At 43.8% G+C, this 22,183-nt stretch overlaps 1 protein-coding gene across 1 annotated transcript in view; it reads right to left on the bottom strand.

Moving 5' to 3' along the window:
• The window catches only part of ABCA4 (ATP binding cassette subfamily A member 4), a 144,247-nt gene that overhangs the window by 72,278 nt on the left and 49,786 nt on the right, over positions 1 to 22,183 (bottom strand). The window contains exons 12-14 of the mRNA XM_027536459.1: positions 10,057 to 10,262; positions 9,230 to 9,406; positions 6,795 to 7,017 (exon numbers count right to left, since the gene is read on the bottom strand). Of these exons, the coding sequence (XP_027392260.1) occupies positions 6,795 to 7,017; positions 9,230 to 9,406; positions 10,057 to 10,262 (606 nt within the window). The remainder of the gene's footprint in view (positions 1 to 6,794; positions 7,018 to 9,229; positions 9,407 to 10,056; positions 10,263 to 22,183) is intronic.

Below are 22,183 nucleotides of genomic sequence, written 5' to 3'. Positions count from 1 at the left end.
ATGGAATTCTCCAGACAAGAAATAATGGAGTGGGTAGCCATTCCCTTCTCCAGGGGATCTTCCCGATCCAGGGATCGAACCCCAGTTTTCTGCATCTCAGGCAGATTCTTTACCGTCTGAGCTACCAGGGAAGCCCTGTTAGTGTCTAATTTTCCACACTTAATACTCAACATGTTGCTGCTGCTGCTGCTAAGTCACTTCAGTTGTGTCCGACTCTGTGCGACCCCATAGACGGCAGCCCACCAGGCTCCCCCGTCCCTGGGATTCTCCAAGCAAGAACACTGGAGTGGGTTGCCATTTCCTTCTCCAATGCATGAAAGTGAAAAGTGAAAGTGAAGTTGCTCAGTCGTGCCCGACTCTTAGCGACCCCATGGACTGCACCCTACCAGGCTCCTCCATCCATGGGATTTTCCAGGCAAGAGTGCTGGAGTGGGGTGCCATTGCCTTCTCCAACTCAATATGTTGAGGTCCTTTAATTCTAATTATGTCATTTTCTCCTAGGAGGGTAACATATTGAGCTACCCAACAGTACTGAGTAATTGTTATGGTTCAGTAATGAAATCCTTGGGAAGAGGAAAGTGTGGAGGAAGGAGCCTCGAGCAGGGAGGAAGATCTGCAAAGGGGGTCTTGGAGCATCAATAGTTCCTGTGATATACTGAATTTATGAGGAACAAAAGAGGGAGGTGGGAGACCACCCAACAAGCTTTAACATTTTGCTTTGGTTCTGGGAAATGGCAATCCACTCCAGTATCCTTTCCTGAAAAATCCCGTGGACAGAGGAACCTGGCAGGCTATAGTCCATGGGGTCGCAAGAGTTGGACATGACTTAGAGACTAAATCACCACCACCTGGTCTGTTGACTTAATCATTTATACTTATATTCTGAGATTTGCCTCTCACATTGGTGAAAATGTCTGTAGTTAATCCACATCACTTGAAAGTGGATTAATCCTTGCAGCACATGATATTATAGAAATACATTTCACAGAATCTGTGGACAATATTCAGTACCTTTCATGTGAACTAATGGGTCAGTCACTGGCTACGTAGAAAATAGAACCAAACTAGCTATTTTTAATGAGTGAGCTACTATCCAATTACATTAGCAGATAAATTGAGATGTTAAAATTGATCAAGTCTACTTGTTTCTCTTTTGCGATAGGCCTCCTATGAGGATTTTTACACTTTGCACATAACTCCAAATATGTATAGATCATCCTGTTCTTTTCTTGGGAACATAAAGGTACAAATTGCTTTACCTCTTGAATTGGTTCTGATTATTTGGTGGTGGTACCCTAAAGCACTGGGTTTCTCTAAGTAGAGAGAAGAAACCAATTAGCAATCTGTGTGTGTGTGTGTGTATGTGAGTGTGTATGTGTGTACTGACAGAATGTGGTCCACTGGAGAAGGAAATGGCAAACCACTTCAGTATTCTTGCCTTGAGAACCCCATGAACAGTATGAAAAGGCAAAAAGAAAGGACACTGAAAGATGAACTCCCCAGGTCAGTAGGTGCTACTGGAGATCAGTGGAGAAATAACTCCAGAAAGAATGAAGGGATGGAGCCAAAGCAAAAACAACACCCGGTTGTGGATGGGACTGATGATAGAAGCAAAGTCCGATGCTCTGAAGAGCAATACTGCATAGGAACCTGGAATGTTAGGTCCATGAATCAAGGCAAATTGGAAGTGGTCAAACAGGAAATGGCAAGAGTGAATGTTGACATTCTAGGAATCAGCAAACTAAAATGGACTGGAATGGGTGAATTTAACTCAGATGACCATTATATCTTCTACTGTGGGCAGGAATCCCTTAGAAGAAATGGAGTAGCCATCATAGTCAACAAAAGAGTCTGAAATGCAGTACTTGGATGCAATCTCAAAAATGACAGAATAATCTCTGTTTGTTTCCAAGGCAAATCATTCAATATCACGGTAATCCAAGTCCCCCGACCAGTAACACTGAAGAAGCTGAAGTAGAACAGTTCTATGAAGAACAAGACCTTCTAGAACTAACACCCAAAAAAGATGTCCTTTTCATTATAGGGGACTGGAATGCAAAAGTAGAAAGTCAAGAAATACCTGGGGTAACAGGCAAATTTGGCCTTGGAGTACAGAATGAAGCAAGCAAAGGCTAATAGAGTTTTGCCAAGCGAATGCACTGGTCATAGCAAACTCCCTCTTCCAACAACACAAGAGAAGACTCGACACAGGGACATCACCAGACGGTCAATACCAAAATCAGATTGATTATATTCTTTGCAGCCAAAGATGGAGAAGCTCTATACAGTTGAGCAAAAACAAGACCGGGAGCTGACTGTGGCTCAGATCATGAACTCCTTATTGCCAAATTCAGACTGAAATTGAAGAAAGTGGGGAAAACCACTAGACCATTCAGGTATGACCTAAATCAAATCTCTTATGATTATACAGTGAAAGTGAGAAATAGATTTAAGGGACTAGATAGACAGAGTGCCTGATGAACTATGGATGGAGGTTCGTGACATTGTACAAGAGACAGGGATCAAGACCATCCCCATGGAAAAGAAATACAAAAAAGCAAAATGGCTGTCTGAGGATGCCTTACAAATAGCTGTGAAAAGAAGAGAAGTGAAAAGCAAAGGAGAAAAGGAAAGATATAAGCATCTGAATGGCAGAGTTCCAAAGAATAGCAAGAAGAGATAAGAAAGCCTTCCTCAGCGATCAATGCAAAGAAATAGAGGAAAACAATAGAATAGGAAAGACTAGAGATCTCTTCAAGAAAATTAGAGATACCCAGGGAACATTTCATGCAAAGATGGGCTTGATAAAGGACAGAAATGGTATGGAACTAACAGAAACAGAAGATATTAAGAAGAGGTGGCAAGAATACACAGAAGAACTATACAAAAAAGATCTTCATGACACAGATAATTACGATGGTGTGATCACTGACCTAGAGCCAGACATCCTGGACTGTGAAGTCAAGTGGGCCTTAGGAAACATCACTACAAACAAAGCTAGTGGAGGTAATGGAATTCCAGTTGAACTATTTCAAATCCTAAATGATGATGCTGTGAAAGTGCTGCACTCAATATATCAGCAAATTAGGAAAACTTAGCAGTGGCCACAGGACTGGAAAAGGTCAGTTTTCATTCCAATCCCAAAGAAAGGCAATGCCAAAGAATGCTCAAACTACCACACAATTGCACTCATCTCACATGCTAGAAAAGTAATGCTCAAAATTCTCCAAACCAGGCTTCAGCAATACGTAAACTGTGAACTTCCAGAGGTTCAAGCTGGTTTTAGAAAATGCAGAGGAACCAGAGATCAAATTGCCAACATTTGCTGGATCATGGAAAAAGCAAGAGAGTTCCAGAAAAACATCTATTTCTGCTTTATTGACTATGCCAAAGCCTTTGACTGTGTGGATCACAATAAACTGTGGAAAATTCTGAAAGAGATGGGAATACCAGACCACCTGACCTGCCTTTGAAAAACCTGTATGCGGGTCAGAAAGCAACAGTTAGAACTGGACGTGGAACAACTGACTGGTTCCAAATAGGAAAAGGAACACATCAAGGCTGTATGTTGTCACCCTGCTTATTTAACTTCTATGCAGAAGACATCATGAGAAACACTGGGCTGGAAGAAGCACAAGCTAGAATCAAGATTGCTGGGAGAAATATCAATAACCTCAGATATGCAGATGACACCACCTTTATGGCAGAAAGTGAACAAGAACTAAAGAGCCTCTTGATGAAGTGAAAGTGGAGAGTGAAAAAGTTGGCTTAAGCTCAACATTCAGAAAACTAAGATCATGGCATCCGGTCCCATCACTCTATGGCAAATAGATGGGGAATCAGTGGAAACAGTGGCTGATCTTATTTTGGGGGGCTCCAAAATCACTGCAGATGGTGATTGTGGCCATGAAATTAAAAGACACTTACTCCTTGGAAGGAAAGTTATGACCAACCTAGACAGCATATTAAAAAGCAGAGACATTATTTTGTCAACAAAGTTCCGTCTAGTCAAGGCTATGGTTTTTCCAGTAGTCATGTTTGGATGTGAGAGCTGGACTGTAAAGAAAACTGAGTGCAGAAGAATTGATGCTTTTGAACTGTGGTGTTGGAGAAGACTCTTGAGAGTCCCTTGAACTGCAAGGAGATACAACCAGTCCATCCTAAATGAGATCAGACCTGGGTGTTCATTGGAAGGACTGATGTTGAAGCTGAAACTCCAGTACTTTGGCCACCTGATGTGAAGAGCTGACTCATTTGAAAAGACCCTGATCGAAGGCAGGAGGAGAACGGGACGACAGAGGATGAGATGGCTGGATGGCATCACTGACTCAATGGACATGAGTCTGGTAAACTCCAGGAGTTGGTGATGGACAGGGAGGCTTGGCATGCTGTGGTTCACGGGGTTGCAAAGAGTCGGACACAACTGAGCGACTGAACTGAACTGAAACTGATGTGTGTGCTCAGTCGTGTCCAACTCCTTGTGACCCCATGGTCCACCAGCTCCTCTGTCAATGGAATTTTCTTTCTTTTTTTTTTTTTTTTCATGGAATTTTCAAGGCAAGAATAACAGAGTGGGTTGCCATTTTCTCCTCTAGAGCAATATCTGTAATGGGCATGTAAGATTTGAATATAAAGAAAATGTGCCACTTACCTCCTGCTGCTACCATTTCTTCTTCCTTCATGCTGTCGTGCCTGCTGGGCACTGACAGAACAGATTGAATAATGGAATAAAACAAATGGCAAAGGATGTGGAAAAGAGCCATGCTTTTAACTAAAAGCAAACTTTGAGGAAATCTAAATAAAATCATGATTAAGACTCAGAAGCCTCATTTTGTATCAAAGAGCTCTCCACATTACCCTGGAAATCTCACTCCTTATCCTTAATGCCATGCAACTCAATAAAAGCAAGTCCCAGACTGAGCACATGGCTTTTGGCTGGAAGACCTTTAAGATGGTTGTTAATCTCAAAAGAATGAAATCAATTTCTTATCTCAAATCAAAGTAAGGTCCTACAAACTTCTAGGCTATATAATTTCTCATTGGCTTAAGACAGAGATGAAAGTGGTTGGCCTTGGCTTTTTCTTATGACCACTTTTCTTTTTTGTTTTAATAGCTTGAGTAACAATGGAACCCTTCCATTGTCCCCGCTTCCAGCTTCTTTCCTGCATAGTTGAGGTGGGAAGTAAGGACAGGGGAAAGATGAGAACGTCATTCAAAGGAAAATCCTATTTTGTTGTGGAAAGCTCTGTTTCCGCCATCACTGGAACAATGTCCTGGTTCCCACAAGGAGAAACCCCTTTGTACAAGAAAGTCTTCATAAACATTCTTTACCTCACATCCTAAAAGCTTTGAAGTCCTAATGCCCATTCTCAGGGAGGCAACTCTCAATGCCACTTATCAGCAACACATCTCAGGGCCATTACAAGGCGTCATGCATGTTTATGCATTTTGCATGAGTCAGATGCTCATGTATTTTGACTCCTTTGATTCTGAGGACACTAAATGTCTTAGTAGTGAGGAAAAGAGTAGACTGAAGGGTGGGAAGGAACAAAGATCCCTAGAGGAAGACAAGTTACTCAGCTTCTCCCCTCCTCTCCGTGGAACTCCAGGGCCCTTTGAGTACTTAATGCTACATCTGGGTCTGGTCAGACTGAGCAGGCTGACTTCAAAATCAGCATTGGTTTTGATAGGGCTCTAGACCAGGGTTTGGCTAAGGCCACTGTTCACTGACTCTCAATGCAACACTTACACCAAAACCATTCAGACTTAGTACATTTTACTGCAAAGAGAAGGGACAGGATTTGGTTTAACTGGATATGTGTTGGTCGGCCAAGATATGTGATGGAACATTCTTGGATCAAGTAGCCACCAGGTATGGTCCAGGAAAACAAGGGACACACTTAGCCAGAGCCTATGCATCAGCACACATATTGCTTAGTGCAAGGAGCTCTTAATAGCATGATGCCAAAGAGGCACAAGTTATCAGAAGCTTGCAAAGCCTGAAGTCTAAGCCTTATACTAAAGCCCAACAAATAAGTGTAAAAAACTACCTACATTTCTGTCCCATCATTTAATAAGTACAAAAGTTCATCTATTGTAGAGGAGTTGAACATGAAGCACAAAAGGGTATTATGAAATAAAGTTTTATATATAAGTTTAGCTTGCATGGGAGCTGTAAATTTGTGGACAATGACCTATGCATGCTGTCTGCGCTGATTAAATATCTGTCACTTGGAAAGGATGGATTCCAAATTCTATCCAAGATTTTGTAGGCATCAGAACGTTCTTTGGTCAAGCAATGAATGGAGTGACCATGATGGTTATTAATAAACAGTCCAGATCTCCTCTCCTAATATATTGAAAAGGCTCTCAACATTCCCACTCCAGCTAGTGGTTGGGACAGTAATCCCAAGAAAACACTCCTTAGATTCATTTCTTCTGTATTTGACAAGATAGAACCCTTTGCACATACAACCACCCAGTTAGCAGAGTCTGGGATCTGCTAACAGCAGCTTTTCCAGATAGTTCATGTAATGGGGTTAAATAATCTATCTATTAATAGATTGTGGCTACCCAGGCAGGAAGTGGGGACAGGGAAGATGCTCGGATACAGCGGCTCCTTGGAGAAGAATTTGTCTCTCTGTCTTCCACCTTGGCCTAAATGGCAAGACAGCTACATGTGATGCTATCATTGTTGGTGAGATGACTAATCTAGGTACAAGTTCATTAACAGGAAGGGAAGTAAGAGGAACAAAACTATTCGAGGTTTTCTGGACCTTCTCCATCTGGCTTACCATGATGAATATTGTCAGCAGGCAGATGCTCATCGACATGATAGAGAAGCTGTCCAGGAACCAGGTACACCAAATCACCCTGTTGGAGACACCCTGATTTTTCAAGGTTTCCTTCAGTCTCAACTCCTTCTCCAAGACAATGCTCTTTACAGTCATGGAGACAGAGTAGATCCAGGCCAGCACCATGAAGATAGGGAAACAGCGGTTCAGGATGATCATAAAACTAAAGCAAGAGGAGAGAAGCAGAACAGTAGATTGCCCTGAATCTGGTGGAGTAAATGTTTGAGTAATGAAGTAATGAATTGACAATGAAGCACAGGTGGAGGGAAAAGGCAGAAAAGTCTCCACGGGGCATTCAATCTTTTAATATATTGGACTCTGCCTCCTCCCAAATAGTATGTTAGTTGTTCAGTTGTGTCTGACTCTTTGCAACCCCATGGACTGTAGCCCACCAGGGTCCTCTGTTGATGGGGTTTTCCAGGCAAGAATATTAGAGTGGGTTGCCATTTCTTCCTACAGGGGATCTTCCCGACCCAGGGATTGAATCTGGGTCTCCTGCATTGGCAGGTGGATTCTTTACCGTCTGAGCCACTAGGGTAGCCCCAAAGGATTACTTTTTTCCTTAGAGCATGTTGGTAGCCTTTTGGTTAGCCCTGATGAAAACTCTGTGAGTAAAATGTATAAATAAAATTGTACTATGTATATTACACAGCATTCGTTATAAGATCTCAGCTTTTTGGTTAGTACAGATGAGTTCTCTCTATACATAAAACATGTAAATTAAATCATACTGTATATGTTATATAGCTTCTTATAAGATCTCCCAGGAAAGGACTGATAATACAGGATGTGACTGGAAGAGATACATGCTAACTGATGTTGAAGTCCAAGAAGGTGGACCAAGGGAACTGGTTGTGGTGAGATCATTAACTGAGCTCATAAGGGGTCAGCCAGTGAAGCACTACCTACCCTGAAGATCAAACCTCAGTTATACAGGAAGCAGCACAAAATAACTAATCACTGTGGCACTTTTAGAAGGCAACTGACCCACTGACAAATCAATCAGTGATTCAATGGTCACTGATTCCACCGGCCTATACTCATGGAGTACATTCATGGATATTCATTCCAGCAAGCAGGGCAAATTTGGTATTCTGGAATTACTCTAGTGGGAACTTTACATATGTTTTCCCTACACTTGACCTTTATAGTAAAGCCCTTGAGGTTATTATCTATTGAAAACTTCTGGGTAACACAGTAAGGGCCCAATTCGAGGGTGGGAGAGTTTCACTAAGATGGCCCTAGGAAGAGAATCATACATTCATAAAGCCCGCCCTTCTGGGACCTGCCACCAGAGGGCTCTCCCACATTGAATGGCCAGAATTCCTGCCTCCTCACTGTCTACCTGCCACTCACTTCTATTCTGATCATAAAAGTGGAACTGGGCTTTTGCTCCTGGTTCCATTTCCCATCTCTGCCTATTGTCCAACCCTAAACTGACTGTGGAACAGTCCCTGTTATCTCTTTCAGTCTTTTGCAGAGCTGAGCAAGAAGAACTGATTGGACTAAGGTATTACACCCATACGGGGTTTTATTTATACAACCTGGCCAGCTGGCAATTTGACTCTTCTTTTCTTCAGGCTGTGCACATTTCTCTCCTCCCTGAACCCCACAGACCCACATATACACTATGGTGAACTTGCCAGTTTTTTTTTTTCTAGGAGTTGAATCCCTAAGCCAATTGCAGATCTCTGCTCCTGTCCTGGGACATTTCTGCCCCCACCCACCACAGTAAATGAGCCCTCCCAGCCCCTTCTTCCTCTTTGTCCCTCCCTCTACCGCTCCACCCCCAAATGCATGTTCAGAAAACAGTAGGATACTAGCATGTCTTGCTACTGGGCAGCAAATGTACAGGCTTGGGGATGGGGGTGGACAGGAAAGGGGGTCCAAGCTCATCCAACACCCCTCCACCTTTTCATGAAGCACACATCATGGGAATGCTAATTAGGGAAGGAGCTGCATTATTCCAAGGCTCCTAGGAACCGGACCTACTTGTGATGCAGAATCCTACTTTGCTGTTTTGGCAATCACTGGGCAAACACTCTGACCTGAACTCTTCCACATACCAAACATATTACATAGTGGAAATTTTAAAAGCCTGTGTTCCCTCCCCCAGCCTCACTTTCCCTGCTTTAATTTTCACCTTCCCTTTTCTACCAACTCCTTTTTCCCACTTTACTTATCCATCTGGCCCTGCCTGCAGCTGAGGGGGCAGGGCAGGTTCCTCAATCAGAGCTCTATTCTCCCTGAGCTGGCCCCAGGACCCAAAAAGATTTTTCTCCAAAGAGATTGAAGCCTGGGGAGCACCTCCCCTTCATCCCACCCCAGAAACCTGATTAGCTTGTCCTGGAGGGGGCCTGGGACCTCCGACTCACGAGTCATCCACGAAGCAGGGGTAAGGCATCTGCTGGAGATAGATTCCAACCGGAACCTCCTCCCGGGCCTGACTCCTCGTGATCCCCTGTTCAACCATGTCCTGCAGATAGGCAAACCCTCCCCAGATGTATCGGAAGTCTTCCACAGGATCAGCTCTGGGGCCAGAATCCCAGTACCTGAGAAGAAACCAGAGACAGGGACAAGGGATGTGGGTGGGAATGGACAGGACAACTCACTCGTTATAAGCATGAGGGGACTTGGCATTCACTCTCCTGAAACTCTCTCCTGAACTTTTCCACACTCTCTGATTCTGTTTTCTGGGTCAAAGTTTAAATCTCAGTGATGAATATTAACCTCAGCATGATTTGTAATGGCTTTCATTCAAGGACTCTACTTTGAGCTTTACAAATTATCTTACTTCCTTTAACTTAATTTTTACTGATGTATAGGCTGAGCCCAGTTTCAATCCCTTACTCTGTAACAAATGTAATTTCTCAGTGACTCTGGTGAAACCTCATTTGCAGGATCTCTGTGAAGATAACCCAATACCTAGAGATTTTCATCTCCAAATTGCTCGAAGGCCAGCCAAGGACAAGTGCTAAGGTGAGGAAGTAAACACATGTAGCTGAATTCGCCTGGTCCCACCAACTAGCAGGGTCAACTGTCTAGCTTAGTTCTTTGATACCAAAGTGCTTTCCTGTGCCTTTCCAAGTGACCCTTCTGTCTCAGGAGGAGATGAGTGGCCTGAGCCCACAGGAGCCCCCTTTCCTTGCCTCATACATCACTGGGGATACCCAGGGTCTTCTGAGATCTCCTGAAACATCACCTGTCTTTGATCTTATTGGTTTTCTCCACCACATCTATGTCCATTCGGATCTTGTACTTCACATGGGGTGGTAAGGAACTGGTCCAGGGGTGCATGTCCGGAAATACCACTCCAGCCCAGAACCTGTTTTCCTCCAGCAGGGACAGGGCTCGCTGAGTGAGTTGAAATTCATCATCGTAGCTTTCAAACTTATCCAGGATCAAGCACTGTGCATAATCACAAAGGTTGAGAGTCTGAGGAACACCAAACGCAAAGACTCAAGGGCAAAACAGGGCAGAGGATCAGGGTTGCTGCCCCAGTGGATGGGTCAAAAGCAAGAAGACTTATAAACTTGCTGTTTGCTTAACTCTGGGCTCTGGTGTCAAGTCTTCAATGTGTGTAGATTTGGGGGGTGAAAGGGGGCTTAGAAACACTGACTTGCTCTCATCCCTGCAGATTTAGTAAGGACTGCACAATTGGGCTGTCCAAGGCTGTCCAAACATGCAAGTCATCAAAATGACAAAAATACTCCCAGCTCTCACTCCCCAGTACATGGAGTCTAGGGAGTGGGGTCACATCAGATACAAGCTGCTTTGAAGATCAGAAAGCCAGCCGATAAAAGAGTTTTAAAGGGAGACAGAAACAGTCCCAGCAGTGAACCTTCCTGCCTCTCTGCAAACACACAAGGATGGCCAGCTGAGGGAAGAGTGAGGAGGAAGAGAGAAAATAACAGAAAACCAAAGGCATTTCGTCAGAGAAATCGTTTCCAGTTACAATTTTATGACAGGTAATGAGGATAGAGAAGGAATCTCCTAACCTGTCTTTTTCTTTTCTCCGCCTGGAAGAGAAAAAAATTGTTATCTAGAAAAGAGCAGAACTAAGAATTTCTTTTAATTTGAATATTGAGTGTTGTCCACTTTTATAGATTCATTAAAGCATTGTATTGTACTCGGGTGTGTTTTTTCCTTAATCTCCTGTTTCTATAATACACTGGGGTTATTGTGCGATGTTTCTTTCTTAGAATGTAACTCACAAGAGGTCAGCTGGCCTTGCTTTGATTAATCTGTTCACGGAATACTTACTGAGAGCCTGCAAGGTGCCAGAGCCTGTTTGGCTCCAGGGATACAAGGAAGAAAGATAAAATCTCTTCCTGAAAGAAACTCCAGACCTAACGAGAGAGAGTTGGTGTAAGCCAACAGTCAGAATGCAGGTTCTGGTGGAAGCAGGCCTGGGGTAGTCAAGCAGCCCGGTGGTGGAATGAAGCTAAGTCTACCTGGAGGGGATCCTAGAGGGCTGCCTGGAGGAAGAGACTCTTGAGTAGGACGAGAATAAGCAGGAATTAGCCAAGGGAAGAAAGCAAGGGAAAGGTCAGCTCAGGCATGGAGAATCACTCACAGAATTTCTCCAGACCTGCAAGAACAGAATAGAGATCCCTTTCCCTGGTGCTTTCAAACCACTATGGAGATTTTAAAAGACAACTATACTTAAGTCCCACTCCAAACGACGAAGTCAGATTCTCAGAAGGCAAGATCATGGCATCAGTATTTTGTCAAACGCCCACACCCAGGTTGTCCTAGGGTATAGACAAGAATGTAAGTGAGCAGAGGTGCGTGGTGAGAGGTGTGCACTAAAAAGGCAGGTGGAAACCAGGTCAGTTGCTCCACTGGGTTTGCAGGGTGATTGGCCAACTGAAAGGTTTCATGGGATGCAGGGCTTTCCATGCTAGTCAGGAGTTTTCCTGGCAAAACCCTAAAAAGCCACAAGAAACCACTGTGGGGCTCTAAGCAGAGGTATGACATATGAGATTAGATCATATTTCTCAAAGTTCACTGGTGGTAGGAAGGGGAAGCTGGAAGCCTGGTTAGAAGGCTGCTGATGTAACACAGGCTTAAAGGAACACATTAACTCTCCCACAGAGCCTGGTGAGTGACCTGGAACCCTAGTTTTATTGAGGAGGAGACCTGGCAGAGCTCACATAGCTAGATGGTGGCAGAGTCTGGCTTCTCTCCCCATTTTTCAACTCTAGGTCCAGACTTCTTCCCACACCAGAAGCCACTGGTACAGCCCAATCTATGGGCTCTCCATGTGCTACGATTGTCTCATAAAGTAAGAGAGCATGCTTGGATGGGGGAGGGTTGGGAGGAGAATGGATACACATGTATGGCTGAGTCCCTCTGCTGTTCACCTGAAACTATCACAACGCTGTTAATCATCTATGTGTGGGTTAGTCACTCAGTCATACCTGACTCTTTGTGACTCTATGGACTGTAGTCCACCAGATTCTTCTGTGCATGGGATTCTCCAGGCAAGAATACTGGAGTGGGTTGCCATTTCCTTCTCCAGAGGATCTTCCTGACCCAGGGATTGAACCCAGGTCTCCTGAATTGCAGGCAGATTCTTTACCATCTGAGCTACAGGGATAACCCAATACAAAATAAAAAGGTAAAAAAAAAAAAATAGAGCATAGCTATTATTTTTTATTCCAATCCCAAAGAAAGGCAATGCCAAAGAATGCTCAAACCACCACACAATTGCACTCATCTCACACGCTAGTAAAGTAATGCTCAAAATTCTCCAAGCCAGGCTTCAGCAATATGTGAACCGTGAACTTCCTGATGTTCAAGCTGGTTTTAGAAAAGGCAGAGGAACCAGAGATCAAATTGCCAACATCTGCTGGATCATGGAAAAAGCAAGAGAGTTCCAGAAAAACATCTATTTCTGCTTTATTGACTCTGCCAAAGCCTTTGACTGTGTGGATCACAATAAACTATGGAAAATTTTGAAAGAGATGGGAATACCAGACCACCTGATCTGCCTCTTGAGAAATTTGTATGCAGGTCAGGAAGCAACAGTTAGAACTGGACATGGAACAACAGACTGGTTCCAAATAGGAAAAGGAGTACGTCAAGGCTGTATATTGTCACCCTGCTTCTTTAACTTCTATGCAGAGTACATCATGAGAAATGCTGGGCTGGAAGAAACACAAGCTGGAATCAAGATTGCCGGGAGAAAGATCAATAACCTCAGATATCCAGATGACACCACCCTTATGGCAGAAAGTGAAGAGGAACTAAAAAGCCTCTTGATGAAAGTGAAAGTGGAGAGTGAAAAAGTTGGCTTAAAGCTCAACATTCAGAAAATGAAGATCATGGCATCCGGTCCCATCACTTCATGGGAAATAGATGGGGAAACAGTGGAAACAGTATCAGACTTTATTTTTCTGGGCTCCAAAATCACTACAGATGGTGACTGCAGCCATGAAATTAAAAGACGCTTACTCCTTGGAAGGAAAGTTATGACCCACCTAGATAGCATATTCAAAAGCAGAGACATTACTTTGCCAACAAAGGTTCGTCTAGTCAAGGCTATGGTTTTTCCTATGGTCGTGTATGGATGTGAGAGTTGGACTGTGAAGAAGGCTGAGTGCTGAAGAATTGATGCTTTTGAACTGTGGTGTTGGATAAGACTCTTGAGAGTCCCCTGGACTGCAAGGAGATCCAACCAGTCCATTCTGAAGGAGATCAGCCCTGGGATTTCTTTGGAAGGAATGATGCTCAAGCTGAAACTCCATTACTTTGGCCACCTCATGTGAAGAGTTGACTCATTGGAAAAGACTCTGATGCTGGGAGGGATTGGGGGCAAGAGGAGAAGGGGATGACAGAGGATGAGATGGCTGGATGGCATCACTGACTCGATGCACGTGAGTCTCAGTGAACTCTGGGAGTTGGTGATGGACAGGGAGGCCTGGCGTGCTGCGATTCGTGGGGTTGCAAAGAGTCGGACATGACTGAGTGATTTGATCTGATCTGATCTGATTACTTGTCTATTTTAAAATAAAAACGTCTCCCTTTTTTAAAAAAAAATCAGTTTGTCAAGTTTAGGACTGCACATACAGAGTTTTAGCATTGACAAATAGGGTGAACTTGAAATTAAACTTCCAAAATAAAAAAGAATATTATTGGGGAGATGGGAATTCTTTTCAGTTTCTTGTGGCTGTGACACACACACACAGAGAACAGTCTATCAATTCCCTCATAGCATTACAAGGCACTTGGCCAGAGGAGTCATAGAGGTCTTACGGTCTGATGTCTTTGCTTCCCTGATGAGGAAACTGGTATCCGATGGGCAAAGGTCCTTGTCTAAGGTCAATATGGGTCAGAAGCAGAATATGGATCCATGTCTTCAAATGTTAAGCCTGAAGGGTGGTGCTGTTCCTTCACATTCCTCTAAGAGCAGCCACAAAGTGGGAGTAACAGAATTCTTGAACAAGATCTCCTGCTTCTGGTCAATAGACCAGCACTGTCCAGTAGAACTTTCCACAACAATGGAAATGTTCTACTTTTGCCCTATCCAACATGGTAGCCAGGAAGCACACACTGCTATTTTGCACTTGAAATGAGGCTAATGCATCTGAGGCACTGGCCTTTTCACTTTATTTAAATTTAAATAGTCACATGTGACTGCTGGTTACTGTATTGTTAGCACAGCTCTAAAGATAGTAAATTTCCGGAGGTCAGGGGCCATGTCTTGTTTACTAAGTCTCTGTAACAGTATTTCCTCATGAAAGGGGCTTAATAAGTGTATACTGAATTGAGTTAAATTTAGAAGTCCCAAATGCTGCAAGAAATACAACCTTACTACTGTGTGTTTTGAACATAATCCTATGCACCTGAAATCAGATGACAAACTGGGAGAAATTAGTGAAAGGTGAATTTTTGGTATAATGTTAACAAGAGTATAACTCTCATTAAAGCAAAAATAATAATAATAATAAAAACAAATACATTTTAATAATATGACTTTCTGAGCAATCTAACCCATTCTCTTTGAATTCTTCTTTCATGTCTTAAAGGGAAATCTTTAATAGTAGAGTAAGTGCTGATTTTTCAGTGATATTGTTTAGTCCTGCAATGACCGGGGCTCCATCCTGGCTGTTTTATCAGGCAGCTGATTCACAGCCATGTTTCCTGCTGTGTCTCTCTAGATTGGTACTCTGATAGTCTCTGGAAAAACAAAATCTAAATGGTTCTCACTCATTTTCACCCTGAAACATTTGACCCATTTTCCAAGTTAAATTATCATCTCTAGAAACATGGTACAGGGTAGTGTTTGAATGCCATCCCTACTTTGCTGTTTGCTAACCATGTGGCCTCTCTTTCTCTATTTGCAAAACAGAGATGTGCCTACCTTATAGGTATGTTCTAAGCATCACATGAGTGTGTTTGGGAAGGGCCAACCACTGCCTTCTGGTAAGAATAACAGTTGATGCTTAATGAAGGCTTACTATGTACCCAAAACTGGTCCAAGGGCTTTGCTTGTATTAACCCCGTGAATCCTCCCAACCACTTTATGATGATCACTCCAAGCTCTCTTATGAGGGAAACAAGCAAACTTCCTCTGGAGAGAACCTGTGTTTTAACTATGTAGGATCCTAAGAGTGAGTGAGTGTTAGTTGTTCAGTCGTGCCCAACTCTGTGTGACCCCATGGACTGTAGCCCACCAGGCTCCTCTGTCCATGGGATTCTCCAGGCAAGAATACTGGAGTTGGTTGCCATTCCATTCTCCAGGGGATCTTTCTGACCCAGCAATCGAACCCAGGTCTCCTGCATTACAGGCAGATTCTTTACTGTCTGAGCCACCAGGAAAGCCTGTAGGATACTAAACAATTTCACAAATAATGAGGACTTGATCAATACCATTTTAATCACTGTTTTTGCAAAATATCTTCAAAGTTAAGAGAGTCCAGTGGCATTTAAGCCCAGCCATTTATAATAGCTGTTTGTCTAGGGAAGAAGACAGTTATTTTAAAAAAACAATATGGCTGGGAACACAATCCATCCCAAACTTATCTGCAGCACCCCATCTGGTTAGAAGTATGCTATGAACAGAAGCCAAAGCTTCCACCTGGGCAACAGGGGTGGCAGTGGGATGGATCCTAAGCCACTGGTGTTCACTAGCTTGCTCATTGTCCATTAGTTGAAAGTCAGACAACTCTATCCAGAGGAAGGTCTTATGAAACTAATCCAGAGGTCAAGGCAGAGCAGCTGTGGAAGCTGGTTTGGACATGAGTCAGAAGTCCCTAGGTCATACCCTGAGGTATGATTCATAATGTATCCTTGCATTCTCATGGGGAGGCTACCTGCCTCACAGCAAGTGACCTCATTCCCTACTGGCACTTACTCTGGGTCCCTGAAGTGAAGATCTTGACTAATGAACATGTATACTCATGTGAGTAGGTGCATGAGTGTGTTTGGGAAGCAATGGTGAATGACTACACCCTTAACCAAGGTCATGAATTTTGACACATCTGGTCTGGTCTGGTTGGCTTGTTAAGTTAAAACATAGTAGATTCTAATGAGACTGAAGCCACAGAGTCTGTTTATAAAAGCTCTTTGATTCTAAACAGAGAGAAACAGTGTGATCATGGATGCTGGGAAGAATATTGTAGGTAGATAAGAACTGGCCAGTGAGAGAGGCTCAGCAGAAAGATAGCATCACGACTAGGAAAAAATTCAAAGGGCATCTTCACTGATTAAAAAGACAGTCTCCGGGGTCTCATGGCTATCGTCTAGACAAATTTTGCAACCAGAGTTGAGAATCTCAAAGAGAATTTTTAAAATGCCCTGTGATAGCCAAGGGCAGTAAAGCAGAGAAGAGGTTTCCTTGTCTCATTCAGTTTCCAACTGCTGTGGCCAAAATCTGGGTGGCAGGGTCATTGCCATTTGAAGTCTATACAATTCCTACCATTCCTTGTTGGTTGTTTTGCTGATTCTCAGCAGGAAGCAGAGTTCACCCTGCCGGAAGAGGTGTGGCCTTCTCCAGGGCAGACAGCTGTGTTCAGGACCTCTGGAGAATGCAGTCATTTGTTTATACAGCTAAGTCAAACACCACCTTGGGAGAAGAAGCTGCAGTAGCAGCAGGCTTCCTTCTTCAACTGTGACCCCTCCAATGCTAATTCAAACACATTAAGTAATAAATAAATTAAATTATCTCTTAAGTGGAAAACTATATCCAGTAGAGGCAAAGAAATAAAGAACCATTCTCTTGGCTTGAACTTGATAATCAAAGGAGACTGGTACTCTGGGCTGACCTTTTTTGGCTAATACGTTCAGGACATGTGAGGCATAAATCTTCAGGGAAAAGAAAAGCACTGCACCCTTAGAGACGCTGGCTCTGCAACCTTGTCTCTTACATCTTTAACTTCCACACTCAGGCCGAGAACAAAGTGGCTGATGAATGCCTCAAGTGGTCCTGCTGGTGTTAATGTAGACACCTGGGGTTCCTTTTGAAAAATGCCAATGAATGTGGGCAAACATCCCAGAATGAATTTCCTGGCAGATCTAAACCTTAACACTCAAGATTTGTTTCTCCCCACATGGAAAAAGCCACTGGATAAAATAGCTTTGGGCTGTTTGTGTTGGTTGGGATGGTGAAGTACAGGCCAGAGGCGCCGCAATAAATTTTATCTAACACACTGGGCACCATGAACAGACATCTGAAATGTTCAACTGTAAAAAGTGAGGAAATGCACCATGACTGGAAAACAAAGGGAGAGGAAATGCACAGCTGTTTAAAAATGTCTGTTTCTAAAATAAATACAATAATGAAACAAATAAAAAGGTCACGTTGGAGCATGAAGACTCACACTCCACCAAAGCCCCCAGGTGATGCTTCCTGTGTAGCTGGGTTCAAGGAAAGAGAACAGTCTGGCTGACTGCAGGGCACTTTAGCTCTCAAAGCTTTCTTGTTTAATCATTCCAACAACTTTGGGAGGTGAGTGTTATCATACTTAAAATATTTAATAAGCAACAGAGCCGGGCACTAACTGTTGAAAGCACATTCCAATCACAAACACCCAGTCCAGCCACATTGGTAAATGCTGCCCTGGCTGTAACTTCACTTATCATCCTTATTTTCAGCAGGCAGGGGAACAATATTGCCTGAAATCACAGAACCAGTAAGTGATGGCAAGATGAGTTTCAGAAAATCTCACTGGGCAGTATGGGAGCTGAACAGAAGCAGTAAGAGACCAGAGGCCCAGAAACCAGCGAGGAGAGTTGGTACCAGTCCCTGTAAACAGAGGCCGTACACGGAGAGAGTGAGGAAGGGGGGTTTCAGAGACAATTTGGAGGATAATTGACAGAGCTTGGAGGATTTGTGACATTTTGGATTTGCGCAACTTGCTTCTCCTCCATCAGATTGAATTGTAGCAGTTCTCTGAGATACTACCACTACGAAGGCCGTGGTAGCTCAGTCAGTAAAGAGGTTCGACCCAGGTTCGAGCCCTGGCAGGTGGGTTCTTTACCACTGGTGCCACCTGGGAAGCCTCTAAACCTAGCTATTTCCAACCAGAAAAGACTGAAAAAGAATAGTATCTGCTATCCTGAACTTTACAAAATAATTACTGTCCTTATCCAATTTATTAAATGGGCTTCCCAGGTGCTCCTAGAGGCAAAGAACTAGAGTTCGATCCCTGGGTCACAAAGAGTCCCGGGAGGGGGAAATGGCAACCCATTACAGTACTCTTGCCTGGAGAATCCCTCAGACAAAGGAGCCTGGCAGGCTATGGTCCATAGGGTTGCAAAGAGTTGGACACGACTGAAGCGTGCATCCAACTCATTATATAATTTATCCAAACTTACTGAGCTCCCTACTAATGTGGCCCCTATGGTAGAAGAAAAAATTTCCTCTTCACAGCCAGACAGTTCTGGGTTAGAATTCTGAAGCCATCTCTTATCTGCTGTGGTATATTAGGCAACTAGGTCTTTCATTCTATAAAATGGTAACAATTATGCCCGCTGGGCAGGCGGGAGTGTTGCACGAGATGACGTGTAGGACTGTCCAGCACAGTGGCTGGTCACAGCAGGCTCAAACGCCCCTTCCTTCCTTCCACCTATGACTCAAGCCCTCCCTATCCCCGACCTGTGTTCTCCTTCCTCCATCCAGTTCTATGTTTCTGAAAGACTGATGAGACATAAAATAAGATCATTGTCCATAAGCTGTTTGTGATCCAGTTCATGGCTCTTGAAATAATATGCTTTCATGCTGTAGACTTTTGTACCCTTCTGGAATTATCTGACAGTCCTGATTCTAAACCAGTTCATAAGGTTAATATGAAGAGTGGCTTCATATCCCTGGTTAATGCTTACGTGAAATGAGAAAAAGGACATTCCTCACATGGCCTGTGGTTCAAGGGTAGACATCCTTGTGGTTCACAGCAAGAGCTGCCATGCATCAAATGGCTAGGTGCCCAACCCTCTCCAGTCTCATCCTCACAGCCACTTGGAAAGGAGGGCACTGCCAGCCCCACCTAAGATGTGAGGAATCAAGGGCAGAGAATTTACACACAGGCTTAACTAATCAATGGCACTGAGTGAGTGCCATCATTCTAAGTGCATCGCACACTTCACTCACTTCATCCTCCACAGCGATTCTGTGAGATCTGTTGTGTTATTACCTATATTTTACAAACGACAAAATTGAGCCTTTGTAGGTAAAGTAGATTTCCCAGAGGGATACAGCTTATAAGCCAGATCCAAGATGTTTATCCTCACTGGTGGGTGAGAAGATTCCCCAAGCAGTGACCTAACATGGTATACAATGACCCAGCAAGGCGGCTCCAGAGGCATGGTACGCTCTCCAGCCTGCTCCATGGAACGTCCAGTAACTAAGGCCTTACCCCAAGCAGAGAGAAAGAAGATTTAGCACTTCTATGAGGTGAGGAGAGAACCTACTGAATCACTCCCCTTTCCTATAATGACAAAATGTATAAAAATTTGGTCTTAGTTCTTGGAGCTGCTGTTGTTCAATATCACTTCTGAATGCCACACTGACCTGTGAAAGTCGCTCAGTCATGTTCGACTCTTTGCAACCCCATGGACTGTATAGTCCATGGAATTCTCCAGGCCTGAATACTGGAGTGGGGAGCCTTTCCCTCCTCCAGGTGATCTTCCCAACTCAGGGATCAAACCCAGGTCTCCCACATTGCAGGCAGATTCTTTACCAGCTGAGCCACCAGGGAAGCTGACCTGGATCAACATATTTTATGTTTTACAGTATTTTTTGCTGAATTTTCCTGAAATGATTTTTTTCTTTTCTTTTTTTGGAACAGGCAGGGAAGTAGGCTTTGAGTCTGGCCCAGAAGTTCTCAAAGCTCTTTAACGAAAGTCATATTATTGAAGAGGGGAGAGGCTCAGTCAAGCCTTAAACAGCCTGTGCAGGAACACGCTTACTGCCCTGTCCTGGAGAAGTCCTGCAGCCACTGTGAAGGGGTTTTCATGCCCTGTCTGCTCCTGAGGATAAGAACTGGGGAGTTTCCAAGGCTCTGCCTTGGACTTCCCAATTCCAAGGCTCTTCCTGACTTCCCAAAACACAAGGACAAAAACAGAACATCCCGGGACCAGTTGCAAGGATCAGATTCTTCTTCACTACTCTTCACCCCCTTCTTCTCTTTTCAGGTCACTGGTCCTCACTTTTCCTCCCCCCACCACCCCTGAGGGCAGGAAGATCAGAAACCTCAGCACAGTTAGTTTCTGCCACCATCAAAACCCCTGTTAGGAACCCCTGGGGCAGGCCACTAACTGGTGGCTATCCTAGTCTTTGCTTAGGAGCACTTGGCTGGGCTAATGGGATTGCAAGTCCCTGGGGACATGCTGGTGGCTGATGTTAGATGAGATTATAGCTTTGAAATCCCTAGAGGAGCAGCAGGAGGGGCTCAGTGTCTGGGCCTAATTTCACTAATTCCACTCGCCTCCTCCCAAGCAGTAGCTTCTGTTTGTTTGTATTTTACTAAAAAGTTAATATTAAGTGCTTACTAATTGCCAGGTACTGTCTTAAGTGTTTTGCAAGAATTAACCCAGTTAATTCTCCTAACAAGCCTATTAGATAAGTATCAATATATCCATTTTACAGATGCAGAAATTGAGGCACAATTAGCAGGGATTTGAACCCAGGTGGTCTGGTTCTAGAAACTAAATTCTTAACCATCTAATATATATTAAGTATCTATTTGGTATCTGGTACTATATTAAGCACAAGATATGTGGGAAAACTGATCTTTCAAGAAAATAAGTCCTTTACATCACTATACAAATATCAAGTCAAACAAAAGGTAAGAGGTATTCTGACAGGACCTCACAAAAAAGACTGTGAGACCCAGTGAACTCCATTCAGCAAGAGTAAACAAATAGAGTGCCTCTGTCCAGAACCCATCCAAAAATCCTGCCTATATTATAACCACAGTGGCAGATGGGGGTGGGCATGGCCAGGAATGGGGGCTTAGCTGGCAGAGGCATTGCAAGAAGAAAACAGCAACTGAGTAATTGTACGAGGGACTCCGAGGCCCCACCAATCTAATAGGTCTGTGAAAGCACAGATTACTAGGCCTCTTCCCTGGTAATTCTGAGTCAGTCGATCTGGGTTTGTGTCCAGAAATCTGTCTTGTAGAAAGCACCTATGGTCACTGCTGCCGTCAGACAAGTGGGAATCACTTTGAATGACCTGAACATTGGTTGTGTTTCTGCCACGCCTGGCCCCTTCTGAAAGGCCTCCTAGGAAGCCTGTGCTGACACATCCACGGTTCTGGAGAGGAAGTGGCGCATACACTGGGAGAATTCTGGTGGCTCCAAGAGCAGCAGGGAGTCTTTAAGAATGCTGTGGTGACAGATGAAGGTGGGCTTTTTTTTCACTAGTCAGTTATCCTTAGGACCACGGAGTATGGGGGAGATGGGCTTGCTCTTGGGGGCCACTGGCTTAATTTCCTCTCCTATTTCCTTGAGCATCTTCTCTGTGTCAATGTGCTGTATGACATGAGGCCCATTGGTAGCTGCAATAAGCTCCCAGACAGAGATGTTCCCTGGGAGTCTGAGGTTGAGAATTTGAACATAACTAGGATATGTTCCCTGACTCTGATAACTCCAGTCTGCTGATCAGCTGGAGATGGACATGTTAATAGCTGACACGAATCTAACTGGAACAAGATCTAAGAGAGATGCGAAGAGAGGGCCAGGGAGGCACAGAGGAGTGAATGACTAACCCTACGTTGAAGCAGAAGTGACATTTGAGAGCTAAGCCTCAAAAAATGAATGAATAGTCACTCAATCGATGGGGAAGGGAAAGCTTTTTGGACTTCTCTGCCTTGTGTTTCTTC

Source organism: Bos indicus x Bos taurus, chromosome 3, assembly GCF_003369695.1.
Source record: "Bos indicus x Bos taurus breed Angus x Brahman F1 hybrid chromosome 3, Bos_hybrid_MaternalHap_v2.0, whole genome shotgun sequence".
Classification (NCBI taxonomy): domain Eukaryota; kingdom Metazoa; phylum Chordata; class Mammalia; order Artiodactyla; family Bovidae; genus Bos; species Bos indicus x Bos taurus.
The sequence above is the reverse complement of the archived record's forward strand: the minus strand, read 5'-3'. Positions and strand labels throughout refer to the sequence as shown.